Source organism: Terrapene carolina, unplaced genomic scaffold, assembly GCF_002925995.2.
Source record: "Terrapene carolina triunguis isolate 2854851 unplaced genomic scaffold, T_m_triunguis-2.0 Scaffold30, whole genome shotgun sequence".
NCBI classification, from domain to species: domain Eukaryota; kingdom Metazoa; phylum Chordata; order Testudines; family Emydidae; genus Terrapene; species Terrapene triunguis.
This window is the reverse complement of record NW_020664381.1, coordinates 8,551,275-8,573,021: the sequence shown is the minus strand read 5'-3', so window position 1 is coordinate 8,573,021 and position 21,747 is coordinate 8,551,275. Positions and strand designations below refer to the sequence as shown.

Here is a 21,747-nt window from a genome sequence, read left to right as displayed (position 1 = left end):
TTACACTGGTATAAGAGAACAAAATGTAGACCTGTAAATATAAAATTGCTATATATTTTGATTCAAGTGAGTGTCAGGTGTCTGTTTGCTACAAAACAGACAACTGAAATGCACATAAAACATGGGAAATTATTCAATACAGGTCATCCTAGCTCACCCAACTGGACTACTTCAGAACCTGAGTATCAGTCTACCATGAACTGTCAAGCTCAAAACTATGATGGACACAGATTTAGGATCAAAAGGATCTTCTTTAGGTATCTCGGTATCTTTTCCATGACAAGATCAATATGGGATAGATATATGAATGAACGAATACTTAATCAAATCATTTTTTACAGTACACACAGTGAATTAAGTCATACAGAAAGAGGAAGAATTCCAAAACCAACCAAGATTAATATATATTAACAACAGACCCTAGCTGGCCTGTTTTTCCCTTTATTTCTCTGAGTTCTATAAGATGAAAATTATAATAATTCCCTGCAGTACAGGCAGCTGAAACACTACAAAAACCTTAGATCTTTCAAGCTTTGGTTAAATCCACCATTTACCTATGGATGAGACAGGTTAACAGTGAAGAAAACAAACAAACAAAAAATCAGATAAAGTTTCAATTCAGTGGACTATTTGACTACAACATCATTGTACAGACAAACTACTATAATCAAAGCTCTATGTATTTGGCAGACAATTTGATTTAAATTTTGCTTCAAAGTCACTGGATTCTACAGCTTTCGATTGAAAATTCTGCAGAATTTTCATATAAATGTTAAAATTGGAGGGTTTTATTGAATTTGAAGAAAAATAAATACCTTAAGTAAAGTAGTCTTGTTTATTTTTATATTAATTTAGTTTCAGTGTCCACTCACTTCTATTTTTAAATATGCTGCAGGTTTTCATGTTTAGGTTTCAGAATTAATAATTTATTAAGATGAGTGGAGCACACCAAATCTCTCAAAGATATTGTTTCAGGCTCACAGATATCACTGCATCAGTTTACATTCAGTTCATCTTTTCAAGCTTTGCTTTATAACCTTGAGTACTAGAAACTTTTTTTTTTTTTAAATATTAAAGCTGATATCCTGGAGCACAATTTTACAGAAAAGACTGAATTCTAGAGTGAATTGACAGCCACAGATTTGGGGCATAGCTGTGGGCCCAACTGTAACATTCTCTATGTAATCCAAAACTCATGGACTAATCATGTTTCCTAGACAGCAGTACTGGTAACCATTTAGGACAGTAGCATGTGCACCAAAGACCTTTATCCACAGTGCTTACTGTAAGTTCAATTTGAGAAATCTTAGTTGAACTCTCAGCAAGTGTTATGGGTAAAGTGCTTTTGTGCGGAACTGTTACGCTACTCCTCCTTTGGAATTGCAAGCCTGAAACTGAAAGGAAAAACAGATGGACATACAAAGAAAGGGAAATACATCAGTGGTAGTGGTTCAAAATATACTTTCCTTAAAACTGGTATACCACAATTTTTGCACTAAGAATTGTGAGCTACCAAGATATGTTAGCCCACTGAACTACAGGGCCATGCTACAAATCAGATTTAACTCATAACTTGAGCATATTGTAATTAAACTTCCCTATTAACAATTATGGTAATTTTGTCATTCAAGTATTACAGAAGCATCAGAATCAATCAGTGGTTGCAAGTTCTACATCAAGAATCTACATTATTTTCCTACCTCTAAGCCAAAGAAAGCCTGCACACTGTTTGTTCTATCCAGACAGTCCAAGCAGTTTGTCCTGATAGTACCACTTTGATATCTGTGCCAAATACAACAAAATAAAGAGAACCACTGAAATAACTCAGTAAGACAAAGAACATCAACAAAGGACACCAAGAGACTAGTAAATCAAGGCACTGTAATTGCAATGTTATTGTTATAAAAATACATTTATAATGTTGGCAGCTATAGATCCACCAATAGCAACAAGACTGGCATCTCTTTACACAAGAGCAATTTATCTCCAGCAAATAAAACAAAGTCTTCCTTCAATTTTTTGGTGCGGTCCTTGTTTTCTGAAGTGTAATGCTGGAATGAACTCTCTTTCTAGACAACCCAGGAAATACAACATGCATTTTCTAAGTATTTCAGGGGTACTCACTTCTAGTTAAAATAAACTATTTATAAAAGAAAACAAAAGTTAGAAAACAAAGCATTAGGAAAGTGCCCTGATTTGCTGAAATTAAAGTAAGACTGTAGTAAACAGTAAATGTAATAAAACCGCATCCAGTACATTATTTCAACACTATCTTTGGGAAAAAACAACTATAGAAATGTGGTTGACACAATAAAAGACTAAAGAAAAATGAAGTGACTTATTGTCTGTACTAGATTAACAATTTACCTATTGAAAAGAGATAAAACAAATAGGATGAATAGATTTTAAAAAGTTATAGCAAAACTTAAAAATTTGTATACCTACTGCAAGTTATAACTTAACGTGTCTTATCTCAGTTGTACTCCCTTACCTTCTATATTTGTCAGCTTCTTAATAGTTATTTAAAAAAATAATTTGTGTTATCAATTTTGTTTATCTTTAATGAAAGTTAAAACTAAAATAATATTTTGGGAAAACTGGAAAAAAGCATCTTAGGAGCCAATTGAACACCTATAATCCTCCAAGAACAAACATCTCTAAATTGGGTTTTATTTTGTTTTCCATCTCCTAATTATGCCAGAATGGACACTTATTGTGACAATACATATTTACTTCTACTGTAGTAAACAAAAAAGATTGCACTGGTCAAAATAAAGAGGGTATTAGCAAATCTAATTTGTCAGGACAGAAAGAGAAAGAAAAAAAAACAGGGCTGTTTGTTTTTCCAAGAGGACAATCTAATAAAATCATTTTTACCCACACATCACAATTAAGAGAGACTTCTAATTCTAGTTCTCTCAATGGCAAAAATTATAGTTTTTTAAAAAAGAAACTCTCAAACTGATATGGCTTTAAGGCTAATAAGATATTAAAATGTGATCGTGTGGTGGAGTAGATTTTAGGATATTTTATTGTTCAGTAAAAAAAAAAGTTCATTTTTGTGGACAGCCCTCTACAACCACATGGGAAACCCAGGCTCAGAAATAATTTAGGGGAATTAGTCCCATTGGCTGACAGCACTTAGACTGAATATCAAACAGCTATGCTCCATCACCAAAGATAATTTAGACAGCGTTAGTACCAGCAACAGGAAAAACTGGTTCTGCTTTCCCTGTCAAAAGTTACTTCCTTATCCTAATAAGGTACAAGGAAGATTGCATTAAGTAAGCCAAAATGGTGAGTTCAAAACACAGACTTTAATCTAATACCAGTATGAACTTAGTATCACCCTAGACTTTTAGAGACTATTCAGGAACAAGAAAACATGGCATACATTTATATATAAACACAAAGTAACTGGTTCATATTTCAGTCTCAGGTCACCATCCTAGATAAATGAAAACAGTCTGTCTTCACACAAACCACCAGAAATATTTTTCTTCTATATTTGTGGCTAAAAGAGTGAAAAATTAAATTACGATCGTATTCTGATTGTAGGAAAGTTACAGAAGTCATATAGTCAAACCTTTGAACTTCCTTTCCATCGAAATAAAAAAATCCACATTCTAAGAATTTTTGGACTTGAGGTTTAAGCACGCTGTGTAGTTTTTCTGCCTTTCCGCCTTTAACCATTTGATGATAGTCAAAGTTCACCATTTTGATATCAATAGCATGTTCAGAGGCTTTCAAGTGGCTCTGATATCAGGAAAGAGAGAGGAAAAAGTATAAATATACCAAGCAACAAACAGGGTGTTAGATTAGTATAAGCCAAACATGCCACCAATGTTAAGAAAGTTATTAACTCCATTTGTTCAGTATCTTTATCATTATCACTTTTTCTACTAAAATGAGACATACTTTATTATATACTAATCCAAACCATTCTAAGAAAATATAAACCAAGACTCTAAATTATTACAACTGAATTTTTGTTTTTTAATTGCCAAAACCAGAAGCAGATTTACATTCTACCTTCTACTTTAAAATCATTAAAGCAACGTAAGTATTGCAATCTTCTTCCACAGTTTAAGGTGTTAGTAAGCTCATCAACCATGGCAGGAAAAAAAAACCATATGTTGACAAGTTCACTAGTTTTAGAACTGATGTTCGCAAATAGTGGCCCAGGGACCAGTGACGGTCTGTGGGGAGCTGGTTGGTCACATGGTGCCTACTCTCCTTGTTTTCAGCTGTTAAATTACATTTAAAAAAATCCAGCTAAAGTACATTAACTGATTTCCTAATATTATTTTTGCATGTAAACAGTTGCTGTAGTTGCCACATGTTATGTGATCACAAAAAGATGGGGAGGAAGCCTGTAGGATTACAAATGTGAGAGTATGAGTCCAAGAGATGCACTCTATTAAGATGTGACCCATACTGAAGTTTGAGATCCCCTACCATAGACTGTTTATTTGCAGCTTAATTCTATACATAGCTTATTTGTCATCTTAAATTGCAATCTGCTCTGAAAAGTGACTTTGTATAAGTGGCATTGAGGGGGAATTCCATGTTTTCGTCTCAATGCCTTCTGAGCAAATTTGCTCTCTTTACAAGTAAAACAATGGCCTTTTTTTTTTCCAAATGTACCAGCCTGAAAATTCATCCTAAACTCTGAAAGTCATCCTGTGTTCTTTCCTGCCCACACATCACCACTAAAGAATAAAAAGAGTCTGCAAACCAAATTGTGATCTCAGTTACATTTGGACAACTCTACTGTTCTAATGGAGTTCAGAAGTTTAACCAAGGCAAAATTAAATTTTGCTCATTGGAACTTAGTTAATAGTATTAGCCAAGAACATGCAGTGGCAGTCAAAAAAGAAAACAGAACGTTAGGAACCATTAGGAAAGGGATAGATAATAAGACAGAAAACATCATAATGCCACTCTATAAATCCAGGGCACACCCACCCCTTGTATACTGTGTGTAGTTCTGGTCACCCCATCTCAAAAATGATATATTAGAATTGGAACAAGTACAGAAAAGGGCAACAAAAATCATTGGGAATAAGGAACAGCTTCTATATGAGGAGAAAGTAAAGGGACTGGGATTGTTCAGTCTGGAAAAGAGATGACTAAATTGTCTGTGTGAAGTTGTTCAGAAGTTTGGAATGTTAAAAGTCGTGCTCATAAAGTAGTCAAAGATAAATGCAATTTTTTCAGAAGTGAAAATATACTTGCAACAATTTTATTTAAAAATGTCCATTTTGAGATCACAGTTGGTGACAGTATACTAATTAAATGGGACATCATTTCCAGCACTGTTAATATGCAAGTCCATGGTAGAAGTAGTGAATGAATACTATAGTTGCCATCTTACGTAAATAATGGCTTTATCAGAAGAAAATTTGTTCCTCCTTTTTAAAAATTTATTCAAAATTCAAAGCCTATGATTTTTAAATCAATATAAATGTATCCTGGTAATACTGGGAAACAAACAAAAAGGAAACAATAGACATTTAAATGAAGATCATCTGTAGCTAGGAGAAACCTAGGCAGAATAAAAATAAAGACTATCAAAATTCTTCTTATGTAGGGTATCTACAGAACACCAATTGAGTCCAAGAACACATTTCCCCACAGCACACTACTGAGGTGGATTTCACAGTTTTCTGCTGTTCCCTGAAACATGGCATTGATACTGTTAAATATCAGACTAGACTGCTCATTTGTCTGTTCCACTAAGGCAGCTCCTACATTCCTTACAATTCTCTCTAAGAGTACTATGTAAAAAAGGATGATGAAAATAAACTTTACACTGTATTAAGAGCATCTTATATTAAAATTAGATTAAAAAAATAACTCAAGTGACATTTACAATGAAATAAAATTTTCTGTACCCCAGACACACAATATTGTCATCTTCAGCTTAGTTTTCTTTTTATTGGAATTTCTATCCTGGTATTATTTTAAGGTTAAATATATTTTATAAGTATAACTGAGCATCTTACAGGTGATTTCACAGTCTAAATTGGTAATATAAAATAATTTATTTACAAATTAATTGTAAGTAATTAGAAAATGATCTCGGTTGGGAAAAAAAGATAATATGAGAGAAACTGGACTGATATTACAGGCTATTCTCTAATTAATTAGAATCCAGGAGAATCTTTATTCAACTATATAACTCGGTAGCAAGAAATCTTGAGACTGGCCAGTTACAATCAAAATGCTGGTCTTCTGAATAAGTTTTAAAAGTTTAAATTTCAATTAAACTATTAAGTTATTTTTAAGCCTCAAGTGATGTATTCATTTGAAGTTCAAGAAGTCCTTTTCTCTACAGTCTAAAAATACATCCAGGAATTACTAGAGCAGTATTTTGGAGAAAAAAATTGTTTACCTGAAGCACACTCAGTATTAAATACCAAAACATCTGTTGCCTATATACCTATATGCCTATCATTAGAATGCAGAAGTTATTTCCTTTAGACATAAACAAGTATTGAGGGAAGATAATTTACAATTTATTATCAGCGGCCTGCCATATTCCAGTTATAATTTTTAAAAAGAATGCTTATTTTGGCTAACATGCTCAGACATATTGATTGTCATTAAAACGATTTGTATATATCCTAAGAAATGCCTCTGTGAGCTTTTAGGATCCTGTATTGAGCAAAATGGGTACAGATTTATTTTAACAACAAGCAGTTACTCTAGTGTATAACATATCTGTTTCATTCTCTAATGACTATTTAACACGCGCCTAAGGCATAAGCCAATTCTGAGAACATACAGGGCATGAGATAATCATAATACTTACCTGGAAGGCTTTGCTAAGCATGTGCTCCCCTTCTTTTGCCCCAAGTAAATTTACAATAATTTGCTTGCCATATACATTTTTAAGTGTTCGGAAATGCCTGTTAACAGAAGAAAAAAAATCCTCACTCACCTTTTGGCTAATAACAAGGTAATATAATCAGAATCTTCTCTTAATCAACCCCATCTGAATGAAATACTAGAGTACAGTGTACATTTATTATGGCAGCTATTTTATTGAAATGCATCCCAAGGAAGTGATCCAGCCCGGTGATACCAAGTGACAATTGACTTATTTATTTAGTTCAATGGTAGCAAAAATTCTACTTAAGAGGAAACATTTGGCTAATACCAAGAAGTTACATGGAGTTTAACCAAGCATTGTTACATACAGTATGAAATGAAAGTCTAAACTCCAATTTTAATCAAGAAGTTGCCAAATAAAGATTACAAGATGAAATATTAAGCACATGAATAGCCCACTGAACTTCAAAAGGACTACTCACATGGTTTGCTGAATTACAGCTTTAAATCAGTAAAACTACCTGATCAGAACAGCATATTAAGAAAAATGCAAGCCACTATTTCACCTGTCAAAAGCCGGTGCATTTGCTTCAAATCCCCTTGACATTCTGACACGATGGGATCCCACCTTTGACAAGAGTACATTAAGTTACATAGTTGAATTTTTTGTTTGTTTGTTTGTGTGTGTGTGTTTGGGTATCTGCTCTCCAAAATCCGTTTAAATCCTATTTCTGTCATACATTATTCCTTCCATAATATGTGCTTCTTTCTATTGGTTTCATTAATGTTAGTTTTCTGAAGAACACCTTTTTGACACCACCTCTTGAACCTTGTCATGTAACTACACTTCTAGCTTTTTTGTTTAGGGATACGTGAGCCTTCTGTGACTGTTATGGTATGCTTATACAGCTGCCATGCTACATCTAAGAATTTTTAAATGTCCTCATTTTTTATTTTAGTGTCACAGGTCCCATAGGAAGTAGTGTCTTCAACAGCAATACCGCCAGTCCGTTAAGAAGCAAAAGTCTCTCTCCCAAAGAATTTCATCCAGAGCTCAGCCAAAAAGATAACAGTGCAACAGGGCCTCAACTTTTATCTTAACTACTTACCTGCAGACCAGGTTGCTCCCAAAATAATGGAACAGATCCACGAATTTGTATGAAGGAAGACACACAGTCATCTAGGAATATCACCTGTTGAGAAAAAGCAGTACTGTAATTTTACTGGGGAATTGCAGAAACAAAGCAGTCTTTTTTGCATTATCTAAACACAGTGAATAAAATACAACTATGTCATAGTATAAGCAGGAGTAACAATATTTGTTATTTTTAAAAATTCATATTAAATTACCTGTGTGTCTCGTGCCTCGGAATGCACAACTTGAATAAATAAGTATTCAATAGTAAGAAGATACAATATACCTCAGGGACAAGTTTATTGTGGTTTTAGAAAGAGGGTATTCTTCTTTTTAAATTAAGTCCTGCTCCAAGTTCTCATAAAAAGTGTTTCCCTGTAAAGATTTCTTTAAGACGGCAATGCAGAGTATATTTAAAACTTTTTCATTTCACATCCACTTTTTAATATATATTTTGGTAACATTTAGACAAAAATCATAGAGAAGACTTAAATGGGATTGTGTGTAAGAGAAATAAAATGGAAAACTTAAGAATCCTGTAAAACAGATAAAAATATTTAACCCGATTCTCTTAATTTAGTTTCTAGGAACCCTTTCACGTTTATCTTTAAAACTTTCCATAAGGCTCTTTCAAAGTTTGTGTAGAAGCTTTGATTTCTCTTTCAGTGTTTAATATTCACTCTTGTTACATAAGTAAATGTTTTCTTATTTCTGTAAGTTCTTAGATCACAAGAGTTAAATTTGGGACTTAGGATGGTTTAGTTACTTTATTTCCATTATGAGATGCATGTTTTTAAAATATATTAACTCATTACTTGACAATGTCAACTCCAAGATTTCCTCAAAGTGCTAATATTTAGCCTTAGGTTAAAAATAATAAATTTCAAATGTTATAAAAATGAACTGCAATTTATCATCTAATAAGTAGCTTACTGGAAAAATATAGTTCAAGAAACTTGACTGCATACTGACCCCAATCCTGCACCTGGGTGAAACTATCAAAATTAATGGGGCTCTGCACAAGCACAGAGATTCACCCAGATATGACCTACCCACATGTATACAACTGCAGGATCAGGCTCTTCATAACAATGCAATCAAAAGTACCAACCACAGAATAATCTATAATTTCATGCATTACAGTATAGTAATAGTTCCAAATACACCGCTACCCTGATATAACGCGACCCGATATAACACGAATTCGGATATAACGCGGTAAAGCAGTGCTCGGGGGGGAGGGGGCAGGGCTGCGCACGCCGGCGGATCAAAGCAAGTTCGATATAACACGGTTTCACCTATAACGCGGTAAGATTTTTTGGCTCCCGAGGACAGCGTTATATCGAGGTAGAGGGCTATAGGGGAAAATCCTCAGTGTAAATTGACTTAGCTTCACTCACTGCAAAAGAAGAACACCAACATACATTAGCTATGGTTCTGGCCCACCTGGAGCAAAAAGCCGTAAGTTGTTATCATTATATTGAGTACAGACAGATGGGCAATATAGTTATAATAATACAGCATACCTGTTCTGTTTCAACAAAATTAGCAACATGACCATCATCATTCGTTCCCCGTACGTTAAACCTGGTCCCAGCTCGTTCACAGCTTAGTCGTGAAATGAGGCAAGCCTTTGCCTGTTTGTGAGCTGCATAAATTGTTCTAATCTCTACTCCTCCACACATGAGACGCAATAACCAGTCATCACAGTTCACACCATAGTGTTTAAGATGCAAATGCAGGGATTGGTTCCTATCAGAAACAGAAGGGACTCAAATTAATGACAATTAGAAAGAAATAAAATGGCTCATTTTGTTTAGGCAACTGCTGTCTTATTTCTGAAACTCCATACTCAATATAAGGAACGTGAAGAGGAAAGCTTTCCATAACATGCACAGTTTCATCCACAACTCCTATTTAAACATATTTGACATAGCAAAACCTTCTAGACAGTAGCTTAGATGTCTGTAGGACAAAAATTGTCTGTAGTGAATTTTAATGGACATAAAAACTGACAACCTAGAATCTTCTGTTAATAGTGCAGATTCCCCTATCCCTTCCTACTAATGTGAAAACCATGGATTAGAGAGTAGAGTTTTCATGGTCAGTCAGTCTCAGAGAAAATAAAACCAGAATGCCAACGGTGGGGCTATTTTGTGTGTCATGTGTGACCCACGAACTCATTTCATATAGGCCACCCTATAACCAACTGGTACACTGCTAACCAGGATAGAATTTGGACTGGCTACAAACTGAAAAAAAACCCTCTGTGTACACATTTAACAATTTCTTGGGACAGTTTCCCACCCCCAAAAAGCTTATTTTAAAACCCTGGAACATGTTACCATGTCAGAGATCCTGTATTGCAAGAATAATTCAACAGGCTTCCAGGAGTGTCATCAGTATTTGGGGCATCTCAGTTTTGTTCAAATTATGTTTGCTTAAGCTAACAGTGCTTGTTTTCTTTGAAGCACCCCATGACCGTTGTCAGTTCACTGCGAATTAGTCAACACTACAGCCTAATGATGAAACTCATTGATCCAAACAATGGGATGGGTGATTATGAAGTGTAATCCAGGTTGTTAACCACTGGTTATGGGATTTTGTAATAGGTATATAAGTCAAAAATTATAACTTTGGTGTTATTATTGTGTAATGTATGAAATATAAAACTACGTGAATTCAGTTTTTGTTACTCCTTTAGTCATGCTCCAGGTAATGTTTAGTGTTAACTACAGGTAACAAAAACATAATGTAATTACAGTAGTAAGTGTTTCATAAGCAATAGTATAGACACTAAGAATTCTCATAAACCACAAAATATCTAAAGTAGTATTTTAAATTACTAATATGACAGTCACAACGGTAATATTAGCAGCATTTCATTAGTTAATTCAAACAACTTTTTTATACTGTGAAGCAGGGTTAGTATGAGAGAAAAGGTAAAGAGGGGTAATAATTCAGAGTGCTGACATGTTGTAACATCACATTCACAATGTTCTAAAATTAAGTACAACGCAAATGAAAAAAGCATAAACTAGATATGTCTGTGAGCCAACAGGAAGCACTTTAAAAATAAATGGTCAGTATCTGGTAAATAAGATTATAGTTTGCATTTAGTGTTTGGCTTTTGTACTCCTTTTGAGTGAGAGATTCACTTATGAAAAGAGGGAAAGTTTATTGAATAGGAAAAAAAGATATGGTCAGTAAGAGAGCTGGTTCTCAGAATATTTTATTGTAACCACAAATAATTTCTTAAGAACTTCTCTTAACACTCTCGGTACATTAGTGGTTTATTTTTAGGTTAGTTGTTTATTTTAATAGTGTCTCCATTGTTTTTCAAAATACATACCTGACTTTTAGCAAGCATTCCAGAGAAATTTACAAGTATTTATTAATGAAACCTCAAAAATTCTGTGGGTTGGGTATGTATTATTTTGCAATACAGTACAAAGATATGCTCTGTTGAAATAGGAGATTGGGAAAGTAAACAACATTTTTCTTCGTGGAATCTGACAAATGGATTTATATACAAAACTCTTGGCAAGATTAAAATGTGTATACAGAATATTTCTTTTTAAAACTGATTTTTAGTGTTTAGTTTTCTGGATATGCAAATCTGGGTCATTTAATCTATTTCACATTGTAACTAGTGATTTACTGGCTAGCTATTGAAGGCATAAAAAGCAGGCGATTTAAATTTAAAAAAAATGAAAGTTAAGGATGCACAGAAAATTTAAAGCTAAATTGATTTGAATAGTGTCAGCTACTATGATGGTCCTCTAGCATGATGATCTTAAGCCTTAAGTTACTAGCCTATTCAAATAGCCAATGCCAATTTCCTGGGGTATTGGCACGCAAAGATAAGAATTCTACTGGAATTTGTGTGTGGAAACATTCCTGACCTGACCCATCTCCTCAAAGCCCAGAATCCTCCCCCCACCCTGGTTTTGTATGCTTGACTTCATACTAGAACTCTACCTTGTCATCCCTTTATCCCCACTTCCCACGAAGAAGTGGCAAAGGGTAGGACAGAACTGGCACAGAAACAGAGCTGCTCTAGGCTTAAGGTGCCATGTCAGTGGAAAAGTTACAGCAGGTGGGAAACAAGTAGCTTTTCACCTCTTCTAATGTACATGTACATCAACGGGGCAGTGTTGAGTGTTTCAGTAGTTGTAGGAGGGTTACCTATATTCACTAAGCATGAGAAATGGAAGGAAGGAAGGCAAAAGGCAGGGTAGAAGAGAAACTGGAGCAGAACCTCACCTAAGAATCATAAGAACAAGTATACTAACCTTCAAAAGTTTTAAGATTTACTCTTAAGAGTTGTAATACTGTCCATATTTCTCACGATTGGCACTAGTTGACCCATTTGTTTGCAGTCTCAGCAGAAAAAAGCAGTAGTACTTGTTTTATCAAGAATTACATATATAAAAAAGCCACATACATTTTATTTAAAACTACCTTCTACAAGGAAGGACACAATGTAGTTAACTGTGTAATAAAGAGCTGCAAACAAAGAGTGAAAGCAACATGTAGTTTCCAAACAACAGAGGGAGTATCACAGTTTTAGGGCTTGTCTACACTGGCAATGTTAAAGCACTGCCCTGACAGTGCTTTAACGTGACTTGTTTGGTTGCAGCGCTGGGAGAGAGCCCTCCCAGCACTCAAAAAACCCCACCTCCACGAGGGGCGTAGCGCCCAGTGGATGGTGCACGGTCTACACTGGCACGTTACAGTGCTGAAACTTGATGTGCTCAGCGGGGTGTTTTTTCACACCCCTGAGAAAGAAAGTTGCAGCACTTTAAAGTACCAGCATAGACAAGCCCTTAGAAACAACAGTGCTCAAAAGTAAGAAATGCCCTTTGGAATCTCCCAGCCAATACCAGTTTTCTATAGAAAAGCAATGATTCATTTTACAGAGGTTCAATTAGTTTCTTCGGGCAACACAAAAAGCAAAATGTTACATCATTGTGACAAGCGTTTTGATCAAAGTACAGTATTGTCTGTTTTCACAACTTGATCTTTTAGTGAAGACAACACCCCAAACTGTGTCTGATTGTTATCACAGAAAATGTTCAAACTCACTTTTATAGGAGTCGGAAATAAAACAACATGGAATTTTATATGAGTGCAATTTTAACAATCAAGTTTTGCCGAACAGAGTCAATGATCAAAACTTGCCATAGATCAATATGTACACACATTACATTACGTCAGGCCTGGCAAAATGTATTATCAACTCACCAGAAAAATCTATTGTCAGTGGTGTGTTCTTGCATGCTACGGTGAGCATTAAGACTAAGATCTAAACTGACCCCAGTAGCAGACCATGCAAAATAAAAATTTCCTGAGTTCAAAACTTTGCGCACTTCTGAAATACGATCTTCATCTGAAGGGTCACTTCGTAATGATATGAATTCAGTGGAAGTAACTCGAAAAACTTCAGATTCTTGAATCTTTCCCACAGACATACATCCTGTGACTAGAACCAGATAATGTAACAAAGTGTCTCCTGTAAAACCAGAAATATAGTTGAGTGATGAATTCTAATTACAAATATTTTAAAGATAACAAGGGAGATCATCAGTGATTTTCAGCCTTTTCCCCCCTGTCCTAAAGCCAATTTGCCATTTCAATATAGCCAATGGTTACATCCACCAAGCTTAGTTCTATAGCTCTGGAAAATTTACTTACCGTATATATTCGTTCATAAGCCGATTTTTTTTAGTAAAAAAGGGAAGCACCAGAGAAGGGGGTCGGCTTATGAACGGGTATAGAGAGGGAGAGGTGGGACACAGCCCCTCCCCCCAACAGAGGGAGCAAGGAGAGGCAGCACAGCCAGCAGAGCCAGAAGGGAAGAGGCGGGGCCAGAGTCTCTCTGCTTCTGCCCACGCTGCTCTCCCCCCAGCCTCCGAAGCAGCTGCAGCTCCGGGGCTGGCAGGCTGCAGCAGTGCCGCTCGGCCCCGCCCCCCAGAGCAGACTGTGGCCGCGCCGCCCGGCCCAGCCCGCTGGAACATGCTGCGGCCACGCCACCAGGTCTGGCCCGCCGGAGCAGGCTGCGGCCACGCCGCCCAGCCTACTGGAGCAGCTCCAGCCTGGCCAGAGACATCCTCCCCTGGCCCTTCCCAGATAAGGTGGGAAGGGATGGGATGGGGAGTGTGGGGGTCCTGGGCTAGGGGTGGGGTAATGTGGGGGGTGGTCACAGGGGTTACTCCCCTGACTCCTAGCTTCTCCCTCCCCAAAAAATTTCCCCATCAGTTGCTGTCCTGGCCCATCAGGGTAAACCGCTGGCGCGCCGGGACACTTTGTTTACTTAGGTTTACCTCCGTGCCTGCAGATGCTCGAGGTAAACAAACCATCTCGGCCCGCCAGCGGCTTATCCTGATGGCCCAGGAACCAAAGTTTGCTGACCCCTGAATTATAGGGTCGGCTAATGAATGGGTTATAAAATTTTTCCATTTTTACTTATCCATCTTGGGGGGGGTCGGCTTATAAACGAACCAGCTCATGATCGAGTATATACATGGTACTCTTAATTTTTAACCAAGGCAATTCCTTTTGGTATTCTATTTTGCATGAATATTTTGACATAGAAATACGATAACTTTACAAGTCATAAAACAACTATATACTATATCTAGTTTTGGGTTAAGTATTAACTTTGTTCATTAAACAGTGAAAATCGAATTCAGAGGCAGTACAGTGAACCTTGCTGGGCGGGTGATATTGGAAGATATTGGTGTTCTCTTCTTGAACAAGTATACACATGCACCCCTAATTTGTGAGCTCTCAACTTCTCCTATGGAAGTCAAGGGATTGCAAACACGGGGAGTGTATTACTGAAAGCAAGAGGGGTTGTGAAAGTGGAAGTTATTTGAGTTTACTCTTTGTTTCTGGTAATACAACATGCTAGGCACAGTACAAACACTAAAGGAAGCATAATCCTTGTCCTGAAGATCTTACAGGGACAGAGAGGCTCTCTCCAATTAATAAATCACCTTTTTTCTTTTTTTTTTTTTTTTAAAAATTTACCCAAATTTATTTTTAATACACCTTAAAGTCCATATGCATCCATTACTTTGGAGTATGTGCTCTTGATTGCCTCTTTCTCTGCAGATGCTATAAAAAAAAAAGAAAAAGATAAAGTCACTATTCTAAAAAAAACCTTTTGACTTAACAGTGTAGCTCTGAAAATAGTTCCACTCTGAACTGGAAATTTAAGAAAATACAACAATAATGCTTAAGGTATCTGAAGCTCTTAGAAAGTTACAACATTCATTCAATTATGTCACTATTCCTAAGGACTCCAAGCAGCATTAGTGACATTTTAAAATAGCAGCTGCTCTGTCTTCTGGGGATTACAATAGATTTTACTTGTGTTGCTATGTGAAGATGAACAACATGCCTCCTATCTTTGCTAAGCTTTAGCAAGTCAGTGCTTAAAATAGTGAACACTGCCAAATTTTAAGACTTACTTATAGAAAAGTCAACCTTGAACCAAGACACAAAAGGGGAAAAAAATAGAATTAGTGAAGTACTACAGTCTTTCAGTTACTGCTGTTACTCAAGCACCAGACCAAAGCACCCTTTCCCATCCTATCACCTAGAGAAATTGCTTCTGTTTTCTGATGACCTACAATGGAAAAAGCAGGAAGAAACAGAACTAGCACCAGTGGCAGAAAAAACAGGCCAGTAGACTCAAGACAACGAATTTCTTCAAAAATACACCACCGTCACTTCGCTGCCATCGAAGCAGTAGTCACACCCTGAAGAAGTTTCAAACCCACTCAACTGCATAATCACAGACTCACAGAAACGAAGGGATGGAAGGGACCTTGAGAAGTCATCTAGTCCAGCCCCTTCCCTACTCTCCCCCCACCTCGAGACAGGACAAAGTATACCTACACCATCTCTGACAGATGTCTAACCTGTTCTTTAAAAATCTCCAATGACAGGGATTCCACAACCTCCCTTGATAAGCTATTCCAGTACTTAACTGTAGTTAGAAATTTTTTTCCTAATTGTAGCCTGATTTAGGGTGTACTAATAATATTAATTTGGATAATATGGGAATTTGATTTATTAATTTTATTATTAATAATAATAATAATAATAATAGTATGGGTTTTAGGCTTGTTAATTTGTTTGCTTAGAAGATTAAAGTTTTTGTTCTAAATTAGGCTTTACAGAATTTACAAAGGACCCTTTGGGGTATGACAGGAAGCTTACACTGACACAGATATAGCCTTAAAGACTTTTTATTAAAATTAATAATAGTAAGTAAATGGTAAAATATTTAGAGTTACAAAGTTACAACTGCACTACTGCTATTTAAAAGATGCATATGCTAATATAGTATTATATGCAACAAAGCTTTGGTTAATATACTTACACCCTTTTTTGATAACCTGGTGGTAAGAGACACAGGACCAGCCTTGCAGTTTAGGTTTTTTAATTTTGAGTGAGGGATGCAGTGCTTAGAAAAATTTAATGCTAAGAGCTATTAAAACTAAATTAGGGTTTACTTGACTAACAAACTTAAAATTAAAACCTAATAAACAAAACTAAGAATAAAAAACTTAGGGAAACCAAGCTTAAACTTTAAGTTTCAAAAAAACTAGGCTAAGAAGAAGAAGAAGAAGTATAGCCTACTAATACTAGTAGTTATTGTAAATAGACTAGATAGAGAGATAGAGTAGAAATAGAATGTAAGTGAGAATGATAGAGTGGAGTGCTTTAGCGAGGTGGGATACCTTTTTTATAGGGCACAAATGACAAAAAAAAAATTTTTTTTTAAATGCCCAAATTTTATTTCTTGTACCCTAACATTTTGTGGGTACGCTTACTTTTTAAGTTAGTATCTATGTGCGTATTGATGACATGTACATACGCACATAAGTTTTTTTGTGGAGTACCTGTTAAGTTTGTGGATACAACATTGAAAAAACCCCTATGCCATTCTTTATTGTTTATTGGTTTAGATAAAAGGTTATAGACATAGGCGTGGGTACTTACTTATTTAGGTAACAAGCTACAGATTAACTTTGCTTTTTGAGTAAAAGGTTTTAATATAGATATGCTAACTTTGCCTTAGCTTAACACACAGGATATAGCCTGTAGGTCTTTTGCATTACAGCCAAACTTACTTTAATATAAATTTATAAACCTATTACAATAAACCAAATACTTAAACAATAAGATATATATATATATATATATATATATGCAAGCAAGCAGGTTAGTTCTATAGGCTACAAGCTCCCGTTTGACGGGGTGGTTTGCACCAATGAACCCCGTCACACAGGTAGGATGTAGGTGGTTAAGTATTTATGGGGACAGTTTTAACACCATTTTTATAAAGATGATAGGCTGGGTTAGACTGAATAATAGTAATGGTTTTTTTTGTAGTTTACACAGAACAGTATTTGTTTTAAACACGTTACACCTACAGATGTACTGAGGCTTTTTTTTTTTTTAGAGCCACATTTGTGGCACTTTTTAAGTTTGAGTTGGAATGTGACAGTCCACCAGGGGAGGTGCATTAATGCGTTTTTTATAGATGTTGTTTTTGAGGTGACCTATAGAATGGACAGCAGTCAACTGCCTGTACACATTTTTGTTTGGATTAAATACTGGTAACAAGACCGTACATGAGACATACAAAGATTGTGCCATTATACAATTTTTTTTGAAAGAAAACAACTGTTTTGGTTGGAGTGAGGTGTTACAGATTTTTTTTTTTTTAATAGCACCCACTGACAAATGCTGGTATGAATTTAAACATGTGGATTGGGTTGTTTTTTTAGCTTTTGAAAACACTTGGGACAGTACCAACTTAATAGTTGCTTATTTTTAATTAAGTTAGGAACCTTTTTTAATTTTAAGGATTGTAATGCATTAGTGATTGCATTAACGACATATTTTTCATATGCAGAGCTTTTTTTTAATGTTGATTTTTGTGCTGATTATTGTTTAAAATGATTAGCTGATTAATTTTACATTGGGTTTTATTAAACAGTTGGGTTATGTTATGCATATTATAAACAGTAAATTGCTTTTTTTGTATACAAGTTTTGGGTTGAGTATAATCGTTTGGTTTTTTTGTGTTGGTATGTTTTGTTTTACGTGCTCAGGCAATTGAGCACGACCATGTTGTTTGGTTTTATGGGGCTGTAACAGTTTAGTTTTAAATTTGTGATTTTGGCTTAGTTTTACCCTTAGAGCAACAATAAGGTAGTAAATTAGAAATATTAATGTTTATTTTATGGTTGCAATTTGCTGGGCTTTAGTTGTTGCGATTTTGTTGGATGCTGTTTACTTACTTTTTGAGGAGGAAACTGCTGATTAGTATGATAGATTTCGTTTTTATTACACATGCCTTTTGTTATTTTAATTTTATACACTGCTGAACTGAGTTTATCGATGATTCGGAAAGGTTCGATTTATTGGTTACACAGCCCATGTTTCGGTGATTTATACAACAACAACATTACTTGGTTTTTAAACTTAGGGATTTATTAATTATTATTAGGTTTTTTTTTTAAAGTAAGCCTTTGCCTTTTGTTTGGATTTTTTTAAAATTTGGCTGCTACCTGCAAGTGGATTTGATTTAAATGTTTTTGCAGATTTTGCAGGTAGGTATTTATTTTTATTTTTTTTAATTGACTGCCACTGGTGTGCCAAATTAAATGTTTTGGTAATTGCATTGGTTGGCCTATTATTTCTTTAAAGGGTATTTTATTAGTAGATGCAGCCGGTGTTGCTTTTAATGCCATTAAAATTAGAGGCATGAGAGTGTTTTAGTGACGTTTATTGGCATTAACCAGTTTTTTTTAACAATACTTTTATTGTTTGATTGGTTTGTTTTACCATTTTTAATGACTGTGGTTTGTACGGGATGTGTAGTTTTTGCGGGACTTATTAATTTAAGAGAGTTCCTAAAGAACTCTTCAATTAAATGTGATTTTTGGTTTGATTTTACCTTTGCAGGGATTTTTTATTGAGAGAAGACTTGCTTTATTAGGACCTTGGCGGTGGCTTTTGCAGTATTGGCCTTAAGAGGAAATGCCTTTACCCACTTTGAAAAAGGATTGACCACTAATAGGTATTGGTTACCTCTTTGAGTTCTTGGCAAAGGACCTACAAAGTTAATCTGCAAAGTCATTTAAGGACCTTTATACACCTGAGATTTTAATGGCGCATATTTTTTGTACAAAGGATTTACTGTTAGCGACCCTTTTTTTTTTGGTTTTGGAAATCTTTAGGATTACTTTTACTATGTTTTTATTTGATTTTTGCATTTTTATTAAATTTGGTATGAGGTTTACCTTGATGGTAATGACTAGAACCATTAACAAAGAAATGATACCTATTAACAGAAACTGTTTTTTGGATTAATGGTTGGAAAGGCTTTTGTTCTTTGGGTTTTTTTAGATTTAATTGATTAAGATTGGGACACTTATGTGGCTTCCCTTGGTATAGTAGGGCAGTTGGTAACAAAGATGGTGTTTTAATAGGTTTTACTGCAGTATTTTTTGTTTGTTTGTTTTTGCAGCAGTAATGCCCAGTGGGCTAGGCGAGCATTTGAGACTTGCCCATTTTTTACCCTATTGGATAGTAAGAACTGAAGGGGAGTGTGCGAGCAGTGTAATATGATTGGACTGAGGCCAATTAGAAAAGAAAAAAATGTTGTATGGCCCAACTGGTTGCCAATAGGTATTTTTTATAATTGTTATACTTAAGTTTAATTGATGACATTAAACTTGAGGCATAGGCCAAATTCGTTGTCTTGAGTCTACTGGCAATACTGTTCGCGTTTTGCCGGAATACTTTTTTTACGACATTTATAAATAAACCGCGTTCTTCCGGCCTTATAGGATAAAGTGACTCGTGGCCATTGCAGGCCCATTGCACTTAGTTCTCAGGTAAACACCATACACATGTACAACCCATGAACTTGTTATTAATTTCCTATATTTTTAAAAATATTTTACCGTTATGGATACGCCAGTTCGCAAACGCAAGTCGTTTTCTGCCCAAGAGAAACTGTACGCCCTGGATCAACTAAAGAAGGGCAAACAACAAACTCAGCTTCCAAGGGTATGTCTACACTACGAGGGTAATTCGATTTTACTTAAATCGAATATGTGGAATCGATATTGCAAAGTCGAACGTGTGTGTCCACACTAAGGACACACTAAGGACAGTAATTCGACTTTGTGAGTCCACACTAAGGGGGCGAGCGTCGATATTGGAAGCGGTGCACTGTGGGCAGCTATCCCACAGTTCCCGCAGTCCCCGCTGCCCATCGGAATTCTGGGTCGAGCCGCCAATGCCTTCTGGGTAAAAAAAATTTGTCGTCATCCGTCCGTCACTAACGCCCTCCCTCCCTCCATGAAAGCGCCGGCGGGAAATCAGTTCGCGCACTTTTCTGGTCAGTGACAGCGCGGACGCCACAGCACTGCGATCATGGATCACGCTGCGACCATCGCTGCACTTGTGGCCGTTCTCAACACCTCGCAGCTTATCATACACCTTTCCCTGAGGCAGATGCAGAGAAATCGGGCGAGGAGGCTACGGCACCGCCGTGAGAGCCTGAAGTCGGAGAGTGGCACAGAGCTGTCAGAAACCACGAGCCCCAGCGCCCAGGACATCACGGTGGCAATGGGTCATGTGGATATCGTGGAACGGCGATTCTGGGCCCGGGAAACAAGCACGGACTGGTGGGACCGCATAGTGCTTCAGGTCTGGGATGAATCCCAGTGGCTGCGAAACTTTCGCATGCGGAAGGGGACTTTCCTCGAACTTTGTGAATTGCTGTCCCCTGCCCTGAAGCGCCAGAATACCAGGATGAGAGCAGCCCTCACAGTTGAGAAGCGAGTGGCCATAGCCCTCTGGAAGCTTGCAACGCCGGACAGCTACCGGTCAGTTGCGAACCACTTTGGCGTGGGCAAATCTACCGTGGGGGTTGTTGTCATGCAAGTAGCCAAGGCAATCGTGAAGGTACTGCTCCCAAAGGTAGTGACCCTGGGAAACGCGCAGGTCATCATAGATGGCTTTGCCGCGATGGGATTCCCAAACTGCGGAGGGGCTATCGATGGGACTCACATCCCTATCCTGGGACCGGACCACCAGGCCAGCCAGTACATCAACCGAAAGGGCTACTTTTCAATGGTGCTGCAAGCACTGGTGGACCATCGGGGACGGTTTACAAACATCTACGTCGGATGGCCGGGCAAGGTTCATGACGCTCGTGTGTTCAGGAACTCTGGTCTGTTTAGACGGCTGCAGGAAGGTATTTACTTCCCAGACCACAAAATAACTCTTGGGGATGTGGAGATGCCTACAGTCATCCTCGGGGACCCAGCCTACCCGCTAATGCCCTGGCTCATGAAGCCCTATACTGGCGCCCTGGACACAGAAAAAGAACTGTTCAACTACCGTCTGAGCAAGTGCAGAATGGTGGTGGAGTGTGCTTTTGGCCGTCTCAAAGGGAGATGGAGAAGCTTACTCACTCGCTGTGATCTCAGTGAAACCAATATCCCCATCGTTATTGCAGCTTGCTGTGTGCTCCACAACCTGTGTGAGAGCAAGGGGGAGACCTTTATGGCGGGGTGGGAGCTAGAGGCAAATAGCCTGGCTGCTGATTACGTCCAGCCAGACAGCCGGGCCATTAGAAGATCCCAGCGGGACGCCCTGTGCATCCGGGAGGCTTTGAAAGCTAGGTTCCTGAGTGAGCAGGGCAACCAGTGACTTTTCAGTTTGTGGACAGA

The 21,747-nt window shown here is 37.0% G+C and overlaps 1 protein-coding gene across 1 annotated transcript in view; it reads right to left on the bottom strand.

Annotated features, from left to right (window-relative positions):
- LOC112118626 (synaptojanin-1-like) overlaps positions 1-21,747 on the bottom strand; it is a 122,226-nt gene that overhangs the window by 73,859 nt on the left and 26,620 nt on the right. The window contains 8 exon segments of the mRNA XM_029911417.1: positions 1,701-1,782; positions 3,587-3,756; positions 6,818-6,914; positions 7,404-7,465; positions 7,947-8,030; positions 9,499-9,724; positions 13,220-13,487; positions 15,008-15,094. Of these exon segments, the coding sequence (XP_029767277.1) occupies positions 1,701-1,782; positions 3,587-3,756; positions 6,818-6,914; positions 7,404-7,465; positions 7,947-8,030; positions 9,499-9,724; positions 13,220-13,487; positions 15,008-15,094 (1,076 nt within the window).